This window comes from Hyperolius riggenbachi, chromosome 8, assembly GCF_040937935.1.
Source record: "Hyperolius riggenbachi isolate aHypRig1 chromosome 8, aHypRig1.pri, whole genome shotgun sequence".
Taxonomy (NCBI): domain Eukaryota; kingdom Metazoa; phylum Chordata; class Amphibia; order Anura; family Hyperoliidae; genus Hyperolius; species Hyperolius riggenbachi.
In genome coordinates, this window is record NC_090653.1 from 255,993,505 (window position 1) to 256,010,896 (window position 17,392).

General features: G+C 46.3%; 1 protein-coding gene across 11 annotated transcripts in view; it reads right to left on the minus strand.

Moving 5' to 3' along the window:
• Positions 1–17,392, minus strand: part of GRIN1 (glutamate ionotropic receptor NMDA type subunit 1) — a 199,413-nt gene that overhangs the window by 70,703 nt on the left and 111,318 nt on the right. For all 11 annotated transcript variants that reach the window (XR_011023218.1, XR_011023219.1, XR_011023217.1 and 8 more), the window contains 5 exons: positions 14,452–14,587; positions 10,917–11,044; positions 9,640–9,804; positions 9,426–9,544; positions 540–652 (listed from right to left, as the gene is read on the minus strand). Coding sequence is in view for 7 of the 11 variants with exons in the window: in XM_068248669.1 (XP_068104770.1) it covers positions 540–652; positions 9,426–9,544; positions 9,640–9,804; positions 10,917–11,044; positions 14,452–14,587 (661 nt within the window). In the remaining 4 variants the exon portion in view is untranslated. The remainder of the gene's footprint in view (positions 1–539; positions 653–9,425; positions 9,545–9,639; positions 9,805–10,916; positions 11,045–14,451; positions 14,588–17,392) is intronic.

Here is a 17,392-nt window from a genome sequence, read left to right on the forward strand (position 1 = left end):
ACTAGGCAGAGTTACCTGGCTTCTGTGCTGGCTGGTCTTGCTTTCTGCTGGGCAGGCTGGCCTGTTGCCAGTTTGTTTGGCAGTCCCCCTGATAGCATTACGTGACCTTCTAGTGGGCCTCCCATTTAGGCAGCACAACTCCCAGCATGCCTCCATAACTCCCAGCATGCCTCCATATAAGAATTACAGCTCCCTGCATGCCCCCATAAAGGCATCACAGCGCCCAGCATTGCACCACAGCACCCAGCATGCCCTCTATTGGTGTACCACAACTCCCAGCATGCCTACCAATGAGGCACCACAGCTGCCTGGGGGACATCCGGGGCCCCCCAGAAAAGATCCGGGGCATGTGCCACTGATCTTTGGGGCTAGCGACGCCCCTGGATATATGCAGCAGAAGTTGACACTAGTTTAGAGACAGGTAATTCTCCTGGCTTGGTGAGCATGGACCTTGTGTTCCTATCTGATTTTAGCATTTTCTGTATCTGCATGTCAGAATGAATAAGAGGTGGCCTTTACATTGAGCAGACAGTCCTCACCTTCTCCAATACCGGAGTTCAGAAGGACACCCCAGGAGAACCACATAGCAGAGGACAACGTCAGCGCATCTTCTTCCTCCTCTTCCGTGTTCACTTTAAACCGCCCAAAAGGACTGTAAGGAAATGTTGCATACAATAAGGAAAGGTGCAGACAAGGAAATGTACAGTATAGATGGGATGTATGTCCATATTGTAATATAAAAAAGACTCAGAAAGAGCCACTTGGACCTTCCAAACTCTAAAGATTAGAATAACTTAAAGCACACATGAAGTGAATGGGATATGGAGGCTGACATATCTAGTTACATACAGTGGGAGGCAAAAGTTTGGTCAACCTTGTTAATCGTCATGATTTTCCTGTATATATACTTGGTTGTTATGATAAAAAATGTCAGTTAAATATATCATATAGGAGACACACACCGTGATATTTGAGAAGTGAAATGAAGTTTATTGGATTTACAGAAAGTGCGCAATAAATGTTTAACTTCTAGCCGACCGCATCACGCCGATGGGTGTGGCCGCGGCGGCAGCCCCAGGACTGCCTAATGCCGATCGGCGTAAAGTCCTGGGGCTCTGTTTTGCAGGAGATCGCACGCAGGGTGCGCGCACATCTCCTGCTTGGTGAGCGGAGCGGAGACTGTTAAGGTGGCTATACACTGGTTGATTTGCCATCAAATTCGACCAACAATTAGATCCCTCTCTGATTGAATCTGATCAGAGAGGGATCGTATGGCTGCCTTACTGCAAACAGATTGTGAACCGATTTCAGCCTGAAACAGTTCACAATCTGTGGTGGTGGTGCTGCCGCCGCTCCCCCCGCATACATTACCTGCTCCGCCGGCGCGACTCCCCAGGTCTCTGCTGTCTTCTCCGCTCTGGTCTGGTCTCCGGCATGCTTCACTTCTTCCTGCCTGGCAGGAAGTTTAAACAGTAGAGCGCCCTCTACTGTTTAAACTTCCTGCCGGCAGGGGCGGCGCCAGGGGGGTGCAAGGGGATGCTCGAGCACCCCCTAGAATTGTCCAAGCACCCCCAAAGCACCCCCTGGAGTGAACTGACTTCAGGCGTCTAAAAGACGCCAAGTCAGTTCACAGCGGCAGCCCGAAGCAGCAGAGCAGGGCTACGGTAAGATGGCCGCCCGGAGCCCTGTTCTGCAGACTTCGAGTCTGCAGTGCATGGCTTCGGGCGGCCATTTTCCCGTAGCCCTGCTCTCTGCATGCAGGCAGGAAGTCTCGTCGTGACGTCGGGAAGGAAGAGGATCGTGGGCGCGCGGGCGCTGCGCGCCACAATGAGGTCGGGACTCGGGACAGGAGGTCGGGAAAGAAGGTCTTCTGGCTGTAGGTGAGTAAATGGGTTTTCTTTTCTTTTTCAGGTGATGCTGATTGTGCATATTGGGGTCATATCTGCTACGGATTGTGCATATTGGGGTCATATCTGCTACGGATTGTGCATATTGGGGTCATATCTGCTACGGATTGTGCATATTGGGGTCATATCTGCTACGGATTGTGCATATTGGGGTCATTTCTGCTACTGATTGTGCATATTGGGGTCATTTCTGCTACCGATTGTGCATATTGGGGTCATTTCTGCTACCGATTGTGCATATTGGGGTCATTTCTGCTACCGATTGTGCATATTGGGGTCATTTCTGCTACCGATTGTGCATATTGGGGTCATTTCTGCTACCGATTGTGCATATTGGGGTCATTTCTGCTACCGATTGTGCATATTGGGGTCATTTCTGCTACCGATTGTGCATATTGGGGTCATATCTGCTACGGATTGTGCATATTGGGGTCATATCTGCTACCGATTGTGCATATTGGAGTCATATCTGCTACCGATTGTGCATATTGGGGTCATATCTGCTACCGATTGTGCATATTGGGGTCATATCTGCTACCGATTGTGCATATTGGGGTCATATCTGCTACCGATTGTGCATATTGGGGTCATATCTGATAACGATTGTGCATATTGGGGTCATATCTGCTACCGATTGTGCATATTGGGGTCATATCTGATAACGATTGTGCATATTGGGGTCATATCTGATAACGATTGTGCATATTGGGGTCATATCTGCTACCGATTGTGCATATTGGGGCCATATCTGATAACGATTGTGCATATTGGGACCATATCTGCTACCGATTGTGCATATTGGGACCATATCTGCTACCGATTGTGCATATTGGGGCCATATCTGCTACCGATTGTGCATATTGGGGCCATATCTGCTACCGATTGTGCATATTGGGGTCATATCTGCTACCGATTGTGCATATTGGGGCCATATCTGCTACCGATTGTGCATATTGGGGTCATATCTGCTACCGATTGTGCATATTGGGGTCATATCTGCTACCGATTGTGCATATTGGGGTCATATCTGCTACCGATTGTGCATATTGGGGTCATATCTGCTACCGATTGTGCATATTGGGGTCATATCTGCTACCGATTGTGCATATTGGGGTCATATCTGCTACCGATTGTGCATATTGGGGTCATATCTGCTACCGATTGTGCATATTGGAGCCATATCTGATAACGATTGTGCATATTGGGGTCATTGGACGTTTTTTGTTAAAATCTGCTCACATTACGTGTATTTTCTTGAGAAAACCTGCACAATTATGTGAATTTTCTGGGAAAAGGGTCACCAAAACTTGGGCCCTCTGTCTTTGCGTTGCACTTTTAAAGGGAACCCGAGGTGAGAATAATATTGAGGCTGCCATATTTATCTCCCTTTAAGCAATACCAGTTGCCTGGCTGCCGTGCTGGTCCTCTGCCTCTTATTCTTTCAACCATAGACCCTGAACAAGCATGCAGCAGGTCAGGGGTTTCTGACAATATTGTCAGAACTGACAAGATTAGCTGCATGGCTTGTTTCTGGTGTAATTCAGTTCACTACTACAGCCAAATAGATCAGCAGGGCTGCCAGGCAACTAGTATTGTTTAAAAGGAAATAAATATGGCAGCCACCATATCACTCTCACCCTGGGTTCACTTTAAATTACAGTTAGCCCCGCCCTCATCCGGTCATGACCACGCCCATTTTTTCGCCGCGGCAGGTTGTAGCCACACCCATTTTTTGCCGGTCGTCAGCTCCCCCGGAAATTGGTCCAGCACCTGCATAGCACCCCCTAAAAAAATTTCCTGGAGCCGCCACTGCCTGCCGGGCAGGAAGAAGTGAAGCATGCCGGAGACCAGACCAGAGCAGAGTGGAGAAGACAGCAGAGACCTGGGGAGCCGTGCCAGCGGAGCAGGTAATGTATCTCCGCTGTATTGCGTCAGTCATCGGGCATTCGAACGCTGCTATCGACGCACTCCCGACCCGCCAGCGATCGAGAAAAATCTTCCACACGGACGGATCGACGGGAATCAACAGGAACTATCGATTTCGGACAGAAATCGATCATTCTGTCAGCGGTGTGCGCTGCGATTTCACAGCCGATTCGATCACTGTGATCAAATCGGCCATATATTGGCGGGAAAATCGTTAAGTGTATGGGCCCCTTTAGATGGCTATGACAGCTGATCACAGGGATTGGCTGGCGGGGGGGGGGGGGGGGGGGGGGGGGGCGTATAGTAGTAAAAAAAAACCACTTTTTAAATTTAAAAATACACAAATAAACACAAATAAACAAACAAACATCTGGGGGGGCGATCAGACCCCTCCAACAGAGACCTCTGTTGGTGGGGAGAAAAGAGGGGGGGGGGTCCACTTGTGTGCTGTGTCGTGTGGCCCTGCAGCTTGGCCTTAAAGCTGCAGTGGCCAATTTCATGAAAAGTAGCCTGGTCCTTAGGGGGGTTTAACACTGCGGTCCTCAAGCGGTTAATGCATCCTAAAATTGTCTTTGCTTTAGCAGCAGCTTGCCACTGAATACAATTATTTAACTTGTTGTCGACGAGTACTACTAAGTCCTCCTCCAAGACTGATGTCCTCATCTGTTTCCTGTTTATTTCCTTTTAAACAATGCACATTGCCTGGCTATCCCGCAGATCTTCTGCTTATAATACTTTTAGCCATAGGCCCTGAGCAAGCATATGCAGATCAGATGTTTCTGACTGAAGTCTGACTAGATTATCTGCATGTTTATTTTTGGTGTGTGATTCAGACAGTACTGACCTGAAAGATCAGCAGTATTGCCAGGCAACTGGTAACTCTCAAAAGGACGTAAATAGGACAGCCTCCGTATCCCTCTCACGTCAGATGTCCTTCAACACAATGCAGTCATTGAGCAATAATTCACCATGGCATTGCTGGAATATGAGGTTGAGGGTGCCTTCACACTTATCAGCCGCTTTTTTGCAAGTTTTTTTATTAGTTGTGATTCTGTATATTAGGAATTTTTTTTTTTGCTATCATTTTTTTTTGATTTTTATGTGAAATTTGCATTCTGATTTTTCCATGCATATCAATAAAGTCGGTTTACTTGAATGTGTATGTAATTAACTATGCATTTCCGGACACCTTCCATCAGCCAATAACTGGCAATTCAGCGCTTTTTGTTTATCGAATCAACTTACAGACATGAAGACAAAGACAAAGACTTATATAGCACTTTTCTCCTGGCGGACTCAAAGCGCCAGAGCTGCAGCCTGCAGCCACTAGGATGTACTCTATAGGCAGTAGCAGTGTTAGGTGGCTTACTGAACAGGCAGAGCCGAGATTCGAACCCTGGTCTCCCGTGTCAGAGGCAGAGCCCTTAACCATTACACTATCCAGCCACTATCCAGCCATGGCATGCATGCCCGAATAAGCCTGATCCTGATCCTAATCCACTGCCTGAGCCCCCTACATCATCCAATCAGGTACTTTCTTCTGAACTTTCAGCACATCTCAGGGGGAATTAAGAATCTCAGGAGGCAAGTTGTGCTCTTTATTTATCAGGAGATATTATTGTGTGTCAGTTCTGTATTCTTTGCTGGGATGCCAGCCCATTACATAATGCTGTAGCTAAAGCCAATCCTGCCCCAAGCAAAATGCATCTCACAAAAGATAAAGAACTTGCCCAAACCAGCCTATGACTAGAGGTGACCTGCAGCCAGGACCTCTTTTAAGGTCACTGCAGTTTGATATCAATTACCCTTCTCAGACTTGGCCGCAAACCCACCCTGACAAAGCTGGGTTGCTTCCTAGGGCTGGAGAATAGTAGAAAATGTCTAATTCGGTAACATGTATTTTCTTTTTTAATTGCTTTCTGTTAGTAGTGTTGATAGTAATTAGTTAATAAAAAATACACAAAATTTTGTGTAAATTTTCACAACAGCCATATGTAATTACAATTTGGAGTAATTTTATCACAGTTTTTGCATAATTTTGTGCCAAATTTTGATGTTAAAGTAATTGAGAAGTGGTAAAAAAAAAATGAAACAGATACTTACCTAAGTTGAGCCTTACCACTCCTCTCTCGGTCCCTGTTCCAGCGCTGGCTCCCCAGTAGCAGTATTTGACCAATTTGGTCAGAGACTCGGCTGCTGAAGACTTCTGAAGTCCCACGCAGCAGGGGATTTAAACGGGGGAGGCATTGCTTAACGAAGGGGACCAGGAGAGGAGCAGGAAGGCTCAATAGAACCCAGAGCCTTCCCTCTCCTTAGGTAAGTATCTGCTTCATTTTTTTAGCGATTCCCAATTCATTTAATAGCAAAGCTCCAATACATGCTATTGTCACCAATGGCGCCCAGTTGCCCAGGAAGGCATACGCTTCCATTTAGGTACTTTATTGACCTGAGGAAGCGGCATTGGCCGTGAAACGCATTGTCAAGTGTATATTACTATTAAAGAAGTTTTCTCTGACTTTGAGAATCTCTACTTTAAGGTACGGTACTTTAATTATATCTACCATATAATTTGTAATTTCTGTATACAAGCCAGGTTGTATAGTCACGGACGCCTCCAAACCACCATTTATTTTAACCAATATGCTACACATACTAAGAAGAAGGGTGGGAACAAAGCAAAAAAACTATTATTTCAAAAAGACCTTGTAGCTTTTGAGAAAATCTATTTTAAAAATGCAAAGGAAAAAAGTTTTTTAAACTCAGAAAAATCACAGTTTAAAAACATTTTTTCTTTGCATTTTTTTAAAATCAATTTTCTCAAAAATGATAAGATCTTTTTGAGAAATTTTTTTTTTTAAATAATGCTTTAAAATTATAACTACCAGTTTATATATAGCACCGCAGAAGAGCCAAAATTTTCATTCCAAACTTTGAGTTAAAGTGGGGTGTCGGCTTATCCAGGAGTGATATAATATGTGCAAATCTCCTGATGCAGAGAAGGCATTGGAAGCAAACCTGTTACCATAGCTACCTCTCCTTGCTTCATGTGAGAATCTGCTCAGCTGCCTGTGCAGACAGGCAGCGTTTTGACCACTGTTCACGTCTGCATTCTGCAGGTCTCTTTAAGAGAGACTTTCTGTCAGTTCTGCAGCTTGTGTTGCTGAGGAATTTGCATACATTAGTCATGCAAATCCGTTACCTGCCTTCTTTTGATGACTAGCACTATAAAAGCATTCTGCTCCCAGAATGCTTTGCTGGACATTTCCCTTCCATGGTCTGTTCCTGATGGACACTGCTGGAGTGTCAGCCATTGCTATCTAGTATAGTTAATTCCTGGGGGTTGCTTTAGGCTCCCCTTCTAGTCCAGTCAGGTTGTATTATCTGTTTTGCCTGTTCCGTCTGTCTTGTGTTTGGATCGTACAAGCCCTAGCGTTAGCGGCTGTGGATCCTTCTGATTGAGTCTGGAGTGTAGGTTGAAACAGCGGTTGTTTCTGCCTACCTCATCTGTTCTGTCTGCCGTGTGTCCTGGGATCGCGCTAGCCACTTTTCGCTAGTGCTGGGGATCCTTCTGTTCTGTCTTCTGGGATCGCGCTAGCCACTTTTTGCTAGCGCTGGGGATCCTTCTGTTCTGCTACTCTGTCTCCTGGGATCGCGCTAGCCACTTTTCGCTAGCGCTGGGGATCCTTCTGTTCTGCTACTCTGTACTTGGATCGCGCTAGCCACTTTTCGCTAGTGCTGTGGATCCTATCTCTCGCTTGTCCCTGTTTTCGTGTGTCTGTCTTGTCTGATTCGAAACGCTTGCTGTAGGCTCGGTGAGGTAACCGTTAAGCAAGCGCTCGCGTTCTCTGTTTCGTGTTTGTCTGTCTTTGGTTAGTTAGGCGTGCTTGTCTCTATTGTGCTTATCACGTGGAGACCGCGCATAACCGCGTGCACTGTTGCGAATGAGTGCGGTGTTCGCGGTTAGCTAGCATTTGTTATTTTCCGTATCTCCTTATTGTATTATTTGCTGTGCCTTTGCTACTCTCGTGCTCCGCCTTGCTGTAACCTCGTGTCACGTCTGGCGATCGCACCTCTCGCGATCGCGTTCCTACTTCTTATCTGCTGTGGTGTGTGCACAGTCGCGGGTTGGTGACTAATTTTATGCACACACACACAATCTGTCTCTGTGCTCACTCTCAATCGCTTCTCTTGCGATTGCGTTTCTTCCCTTCGTACAATTCCTGTCTGGCGTGTGTGGTAGGGCAGAGGAGCTGTTCCTCTGCACTCCACAGCTCCACCTGCCGACAGGAATTTCCCTCTGCAGGTGCATAGCACCTAGCCTGGGTGTCCTCAATAATACGCTTGTGGAGGAAATCCGCCGCGTCAGCGCACGTCTGGTGCGCTGACCACGGAGACGATTCCGCAATCGTTACACTTCAGCTTCAGTCCTTGTATCACCCTTGCCGCTAGAGCTCCAGTATCACTGTGGTGACATGACAGTGAGCCTGTAGCTTTAGTGGCAAGGTCCAGGCTCACTGCAGTCACATGACAGTTAGCCTGAAGCTCTAGTGGTGAGCTCCAGAGTCACTGCAGTCACATGACAGTGTGCCTAGAGTCTAGTGGTGAGCTCCAGAGTTACTGCAGTCACATGACAGTAAGCCTGGAGCTCTAGTGGTGAGCTCCAGGGTCACTTCAGTCACATGGCAGTGTGCCTAGAGCTCTAGTGGTGAGCTCCATAGTTACTGCAGTCACATGACAGCTAGCCTGGAGTTCTAGAAGTGAGCTCCAAAGTCACTGCAGTCACATGGCAGTTAGCATGGAACTTTTGGAAGCAGTGGACAGGGTCATGAGAAGTTCACTTACTTGCTGTTCACGCCATGCTTGACTGACTCTGAAGCTTCCTCATTCAAAGAATCATAGTCAGGCGAAGTGTGAACCACAAGTAAGTGAACTCCCCATGACCCTGCCCACTTCTTCGGGTGCTGATGTGTGGTGTGCGGGAGAATTCGGAATTTCCAAATTCAATCTCCGGAATTTTAACACCAACACTGGCTCGAAGTCCAAAATGTAAGAGCGTGCAAATAGACACCCGCTGTTGGGTCCACCATTGTTTCTTACTTTACAAACCTATCTCTTTTCCCAGGAATGTTACTTGAAATCATTAGTCCCCTTCAAGGAAACTGTTCATGTACCCACCCTTTGTTTATTCCCCCCCCCCCCCATGGTGACCCCATCGCCAAGATCAGACAACAAGTCTGGTCACCATACTACTATTATAATGCAGCCACCATGACTCGCTCTGCCCACATCAAGTGTTGCTATACCTTTTGTGGTGATGTGGGGAGGGGTGGAGAAGGAAGTTGGAAGGTGAAAGGAAGGTGGAGAAGAAAGTGGGTACCCCGCACAACCTTGCCCTACCTGTGGCTGAAAGGGCTGCCCCCAGTAGTCACATCTAGTGCCCATTTCTCACATTGGTCTTTTATCATCTAGGAGAGGTCTACAAACTTTACCCAGCAAGACCTAACAGCAGACAATTTGCTGGAGTACTCATATCCTCCAGTGTTCTCCAGCCTGATAACTGTAGTGAATAAAGCACTCCAGCGTAAAACTGACCTGAATCTGTCCAGTAGATATAACATGACAGCCACCACATGGACCGAAAGACCCACCAAGAGCCACAGAGTGCTCTGGAACGGCTGCATAAATGAATCCAGGGTGCTTCTGGGTATTTCCTGCCATGGAGACACAAGAGGACAGATATGAGTTGTGTTTATGCTACAGCTTTTGCTACATTCTAGTATAAATACTTCTCTGGCATAATTCAAACCTTTTTCACGAGGATGGTGAGGCCCTGATACTTGAAAGGCTTGGAGAATTCGATGTACTGCGCTCTCTCGTTGTTGATGGTCAGAGGAGCCACGATCATGTCGGCTTGTCCACTCAGCAGTTCTCCCATCATGCCATTCCATTCCTTCTTGTTACTGTTATTAACCTGGAATGACATGGTGAGCAGAGTTCAGTTCCCCCGCTGTGTTTGTTCTCCGCACACTTTTATCAGATTAAGCTAAGATGATTATACGAATAGGTCCGTCGCAACGGGAACATCTGGAGAAACTGCTACAAAGAGCTGTAGAAAGTTTGTAAAGCATTATCCCGGATTAGTGCACCGGCAGCTGCCAGTGATCTGACCGGGGGATAACAAATCGACTCGAGTCCAGCAGGCTTTTACAGTCCTTTCAAGTGGAATCATAATAAAGCCAATGTAGAGAGAGCTTGAACCTTAATACAACAATTAGTCTCTTTTCAATCTTAAAAGCATTTGTGTGTTTTATAAAATTTAGCTGTTGTACACCTATAATGTAGTTCAATGGCACTTTTTTCATGCAGATTTTCATATCAGATTTTTCTGCTGTTCTTACCGAGGAACTTTAGCAAAAAGTGGAAAAAAAATCAATACAAAATCAATCATCTTAGTTAAAGCGGGATTAAACAATAACATAACATTCAGTAAAAACATTTTTGTATTACCCATACAGTTATCATATCTGCTTTTGTGCACACATATTATTGTCTGTTTACAAATTACAATTTCCCAAAGTACATTTTATCTGCACTGAAAGCTGCCATTGTAATGTATTGCATAGCTGCTGTATTTATATATTACAATATATCCAATGTGTCTTCTCCTGTGTACACTTTTAGCTTGTATTCAGCTGAGACACTGCTAGCAGTGTTTAAATTATCTTGTTTTGTTTTCTTATCAGCTACTATTGTAATCACTTCCTCATGTTCAGCAGTGGTGCTAAGCTTCCCACTGAAGAAGAACTGTTTGAATGCTGTTCTGCTACCAGTGCTTCTTCTGGTAGTACCTTTTTTGCTCTAAAGAATCTTTTAGAGCAAAGAAGAAATGCTTCATACCACTTTAATAAGCTGATTCGTAACAAAAATAAATAAAAAACACAAAAATAGAAATGAACATTTTACTGCACTGGAAATCTGGAAATTAGGAAGTATACGCAGAGTGTGTGCATAACCCAATCTAGAAGGAATACAGTCCAGCAAGACGTGCAATAATGATTAGATTAGGTCTTGTGAGCCACTTACCCGCTCCTGTGTGCCAAACTTCCCATCAGCCACCAGGTGGAACTCATAGTTAAAACTCATTTCTTTGGCAAGTTTCAGCAGCAGGTCTATGCAGAAGCCATAGCAGCACTGGGGGACAGTGGGACGACCTGAGATGGACAAAAACATCCACACAAAATTACTGAAGAGCAACTCTAGTGACATATAGAAGAATGGAGTAAATTGTGCTGGTCAGGTGGGCCCCATTGAATTTTTGCCCAGGGCCCCATTGTTGCTGGAACTAGGCCTGATGCTATATACCTTAGCAGCTCATGCTACTGTGTTACATATACAGTATAGAGTAGGATAATCCGAATTTTTTCCGCTATCCGACCTCAGATCCAGATTCCGGATAGCTGTGTAAATCCGAAATGCACTATCCGAGCTAACTCGGATACCTATTTGAAATCCGGAATCTGGTCGGATACTTAGTTCGGATATCCGAATCCGGATAGTGTAACCATGGAGATGACGTCCATGACGCCATTGAGCCAATCAGAGGGCTCCCAGCCTAAGCCCTAGCAACCAATCACAGAAGGGAACCCTGGCCAGCCCCTCCTGTACGTAAGGAGGAGTGTCATGATGAGAAGTCTCGTCCTTGCTTGTGACTGCTCACTGAGAGACATCTCCAGTGATGTTGGCTAAGCAAGTGCTATATACAGTGAAAAACCTACCGTTTTGAGTGCTAAACACATTCACTACACTATTGTTCTATTATTTTTTAGTTAGCTAGCTAGTGTAATTGTTTGATTTCATTCAGTGACAATCAAACTCTGTGCTGCAGCAGCTGCTAGTTAGGTCCTGTGTCTGTGTGTGCTGTGCACAGGCCAGGCCTGCTGCTGGCCTTCTATTAGCCTTAGCCACAGTATAGGTTAGGGAATAGGATTACTGTGTTATTTTGTAGTTAGTACTGCAGTGCTAGTTAGTTGTTAGAGTAGTACTGTGTTAGCTTACTACAGATTACTGCAGTGCTGCTGTGCTGAGCAGTGTCAGTGTGACAGATAGACATTTAGTGTGCACTGCCTTCTACTCTGCTGTCTGTCACTCCATGCTGATTTTCTTTAAAGTCCAACCCCGATTTTAATAAAGTACAAGTACCCCACATCATCTGGTTACATCATCACATATAAGTTGTACTATGTCTGCTGGCACTGGCAGCCGGGGGAGGGGCAGCAAGGCCTAGAGGAGAGGGAGAAACATTACTGCCACCGTCAGCAGTTCTGCAGCGTCAGTGTCCATTCCGCTGCTAGCCACTGGCCGTCCAGCTGTTAGGGGTAGTCACGTTGCAGAGGCGCAGCAGCATGTAGCAGCCATTTTCCAGCTGATGGTGGATGAGCAGGCCACCACCAGCTCTACAACAGAGATCTCCACCCCCACCAGCACTCCTGTTCACAGGAGCAGCAGCAGCCACCAAGCAGTTCCTGGGGACTCAGTCATCACGTAGACCCCAGCGGGCAGCCTTCCCTCAGTGAGCAAGCAGGAAAGTGTAATGGTTAAGGGCTCTGCCTCTGACACAGGAGACCAGGGTTTGAATCTCGGCTCTGCCTGTTCAGTAAGCCAGCACCTATTCAGTCAAAGACCTTGGGCAAGTCTCCCTAACACTGCTACTGCCTATAGAGCGCTTCCTAGTTGCTGCAGCTCTGGCACTTTGAGTCCGTCAGGAGAAAAGCGCGATATAAATGTTCTGTGTTTGTTTGCTTGTTTGTTTTCACTCCAGGCACCACAATCGAAATCAGGGCTGCTACCCACAGCGAGTTTGAGGAGGATATTCTGGGCGCATTGGGTTATGTGGAGGAGTCACAGATGCAGATGGTGGTTGTTGGGGGGGTCCTTGCATGTGGCAGCAGAAGTTAAGTTTGGGAGTCATCATCCCAGCAGCAGTTGTTTGAGGAGGGGGAGTATGATGTTGATGATGAGATGTAGGACCATGACTACCATCCACAGGATGGGGATGTCGGCTCTGACTCTAAGGAGGAGGATGCGTCAGTGGGTTTGGCACGGAGGATCAGCATAGCAGACAGTGGCAGGAGCAGCAGTGGGCGTGGAATGCGGGACCCACAGCCTGCTGCTTCATCTTCTGCCACTACCACCAGCCGCACCAGTCAACCCTCAACCGCCACAGGGAGAAATGCAGCAGCATCCCATTCAGGCCGCAGGGGAATCTTCACATCCCCAATCTGGCGGTTTTTCACTCTGCCCTCATTGGACAGCAAGCTTGCCATATGCAATGTGTGCAAACTAAAGCTGAGCAGAGGTTGTGACCCCTCCAAGTATGGCACCTCCAGCTTCATCACCCTTCTGTCCAAAAAACATTTTGTTGAGCATGAGGCGTTCAAGAGGCTGAAGCAAGCTGGCGCTGGCAGTGGTCAGACTCAGAGCACCAGAACCCACTCTTCCACTCCTGCCGACACTGAGGCCTGTTCAGGCAGCCAGTCCTCAGTGACCTCCTCTGCTCCCTCCACCGCTTCCCGTGCAAGGAAAAAATGCTGCCAGACCCTGTTGGGCGAGTCTTTCCCTGTTGTTGGCAAGAGGGGGACATGAAGTGGCTGGGAATCACTATGCCTGCTTTACCACCACCACAACCTCCTGGCTCCTCCTGATTGTTAACTATAACTTACTAAGCCTGGTTCACAATTTTTTTACAGCCGTGGTACCAACGCTACGTGCCATGGTACAATCTCCGGCATGCTCCTGGCACCCGTTACACCTGCTGCTGCTGCATTGCCCTGCTCCTGCTGCCTGTGCTGCTCCCACCGCCAGGGTACCACAGGCCACTACTGCTGATACCACCTATATTTAACCCAAAACACAATTGCTGTGTAATTTTTTTGAGGTGTCTAGGCTGAAAACTGTGATGTCCCAGTTGTGCGTTGGACTTTGGACACAATGTGGGCTGCACAACCGCTGTCTGTAACCTAGGCCTGATGTTAATTTACAGCCATTTTTTTTTGTATTATAACTCCCCAGTCCCACATAAACAATTACTGTTTTTCTTTAAAAAAAACCATGATGCTTCATGCATCATTTACTATAAAAGACATTTTGGAAGCAACTTAAAGGCCACTTCCGGTTTTCAATCTGGATATCCGAATTAATTTGGATTTACCCAGATAATGGGTTCGGATATCCGGATCTATTCGGATACCGGAACGGTTCAAATTTGCATATTCGATCGGATCCGGGTTTCTAGCTATCCTGATCCGAATCAATTCGGATTTCAAAAAGAGGTATCCGAGCATCCCTGCCAGGGAGCGCTCGGGCTCTGCTGTCTTAGAAAGTTCCCTGGAGTTCCAATCATGAGTGCTTTACTAGCACAGCATTGTTTACAGACTTTCCCATACAGTCACCACAGGGGTTATTTTTATTAACATCCTATTGCAAGCAATGCAGAGGACAATGGATAGCCAGAAATGTTGCCCCCCCCCCTCTCCTTCAGCCCTCCCACCCCTCCCCCCACTGAACCTGCCTCGAGGGCATGGTGACTTTCAACACCCAGATGATACAATCCTCATAATACCTGGTATGGTGTCATTTGGCCCTGAACATGGGACCTTCTTGATCAGCTCTCCCGTTATTCCATACTCTTCTTTACATGTACCATCTGGTAGTGCCGGCTTGACGTATACGAATGGTTCTTGGTGAATGGTCACTATCTGTGGCAAAAGGAGACAAAACATAATAGGATCTAATACATCAATGTGAGAGAATGATTATCTGCTCACCACTCTACTGGGGATTCACTCATCCACAAAAGACCACGTCAGTTTGGTTTTCTATTGTCTTGTAGCTCAGATAAAATGTCATAAATATCCCGAAGCTAGAAACTAGGTGCCCCATAGCAGCAATGTAATGCTGCGCGGGGCAGGGTAAGGGTAATTTGGTTGCTGGACCTCGAATTACATCTTCCTACAAGTTGTGATAACTCGGAGGGGGAATAGTATTTAACGCTGCCAGGGAGTTTTGCAGCAACAGGGAGAGCCTTCATTTGGCTCGCCCTGTGCCCAACTCACCGGCGACGTACATGCGTACGCTTTTATCCTGTATATCGAGGTGGATGGATGCACTCGCTCACTCACTCACTCACTCACTCCCAAAATACTGCACTCAACAAAAAGAAGAAGAAGGGATGAAGAATTGGATGTAGACTCTCGAAGCAAGAACTCCTCTGGCACCTACTTAAAGAGTAACCAAGATGAACCTAGGGTCAAAAATCAAATACTTATCCAAGGAGAAGAAAGCCTCTGGATCCTCCAGAGGCTTCCTACACCATCCTCCAGTCCTTCACCGCTGCCTGGGACCTTCCTGCACATCACGACTGCGCTCCTCTTCATGTAACAGCGTGGCTTTCTTCTTAGCTAAGTATTTGACTTTTGATCCAAGGTTCACATCTGGTACACTTTAATCCCCTCCCAAGTTAAGCTACTAACAAGATGGTATCCCACACCAACTCATATGGAAAACATGGGGCTTGCAGGTAGCTACCACTGCTCGAAATATAAGAATGAGAGGGGCTTCCTAAAGCATATGATATGGAAATGTCCTATTACATATCAGTTCTGAAAAGAGATACAAGCCCTCTGTAGTACCAACCTTATTGCTAACCTTAAAGAGGACCTCCAGAGTAAATAAGAAAATCCGGCAGCCTGCAAGTAAAAGAAAGTTATATTTACCCAAGAAGCCTTCTCCAATGATGCTGTCCTGAAGTCCCTGCATCACCCGACTACCGGTGCCTAGCCCCGCCTCCTCTCTCTCCCCAGAGGAAAATGCCAAGCTGTTTACTGTAGTAAAAAGCTTGGCATTTTTCTCTGCAGAGAGAGAGGAGGCGGGGCCAGGCGTAGGAAGTCAAGTGATGCAGGGACTTCGGGACAGCGTTGCAGGACAAGGCTTCTCGGGTAAATATGACTTTCTTTTACTTGCAGGCTGCCGGATTTTTCTTATTTACTCTTTAGGTCCTCTTTAAGAATGATCACATATTAGTAGTCTTTGGCCTTATGGAAGAAGGAAGGCAAGAAATTCAGCAACCACTGGAATACTTAGATAAAATTGGCACAGCTATAGCTAGAAGAATGATTTTTAGTAAGTGGAAAGACCCTGAGCCTCCATAAATGAAGGATATGCTAATGTCAGCTTTTCTAGACAACGAAACATGAAAAGGGATGACCAGGGTCCTAATTCAAGCACCTTGAATCTTAACCTGATATGGGACAGGGTAATTAGACATTTTAGTCTTGATGGGGTTGGAGCAGGGGGTGAAGTGAGGCCAAGAAATGATTGAAGGCAATATGGACAAGGGGTATGAAAATAGAATGCATGATGTAGGGAGATATCTTCCTTTTCATCCTTTCTTTGTTTTCTCTTTTCTTCTCTATTATTTACTTAAATATTTATATAGCGCCGACATATTACGCAGCACTGTACAGAGTATATTGTCTTGTCACTAACTGTCCCTCATAGGGGCTCACAATCTAGTCCCTACCATAGTCATATGTATGTATCATGTAGTGCATGTATCATAGTCTAGGGCCAATTTTTTGGGGGGAAGCCAATTAACTTATCTGTATGTTTTTGGGATGTGGGAGGAAACCGGAGTGCCCGGAGGAAACCCACGCAGACACGGGGAGAACATGCAAACTCCTTGCAGATGTTGCCCTGGCTGGGATTCGAACCGGGGACCCAGTACTTGCAAGGCGAGAGCGCTAACCACTATGCCACAGTGCTGCCTTGCCTTTCTAGAGCTAACTAACCTTGCTCAACTATATTTAAAAACATGGCTTGACAGCGGTCCCTTAGCTCTGACTTTGCTATTTTGCTTGGGGGACATTATGTTTTGATTTTGTGTAAGTTATATGTCTTTTGTTATCACTTCACTGCATCCCCTGTACTCCAGACGAAGCCCTTCAGGTTGAAACTAGCTGAGTTGAGTGTTAGTGAAACTAGTTGAGTTGGATCTTGTCACTAACTGTCCTTCACAGGGGCTCCCAATCTAATCACTACCCTAGTCATATCTTTATGTATATATTATAGTGTATGTATTGTAGCCTAGGGCCAATTTAGGTGGAAGCCAATTAACTAATCTATTCTGTATGTTTTTGGGATGTGGTGGGAAATTGGACTGCCTGGAGGAAACCCACGCAGACATGGGGAGAACATTCAATCTCTGTGTAGACAGTGCCCTGTCTGGGATTCAAACCGGGAGCCCATCGCTGCAAGGCCAGAGAGCTAACTACTACGCCACCGCGCTGCCCGATAATGACCTTTCTGGGTTAATAATGTACTAATGAATGGCGGAGGAGCTGAGAATGTTGATTTATAGGGGTTCTTGTCGCTGTCATTTACTAACTTGTTATTCCACTTTTGTTGTTGGAAAAGGAATCTTCTCAGTTCCAATCTATACATTCCAAGAAGCATTCTTCAAATATTTCAGATGATTTCTGCAGAGACAGATATAGTCTTGCCAG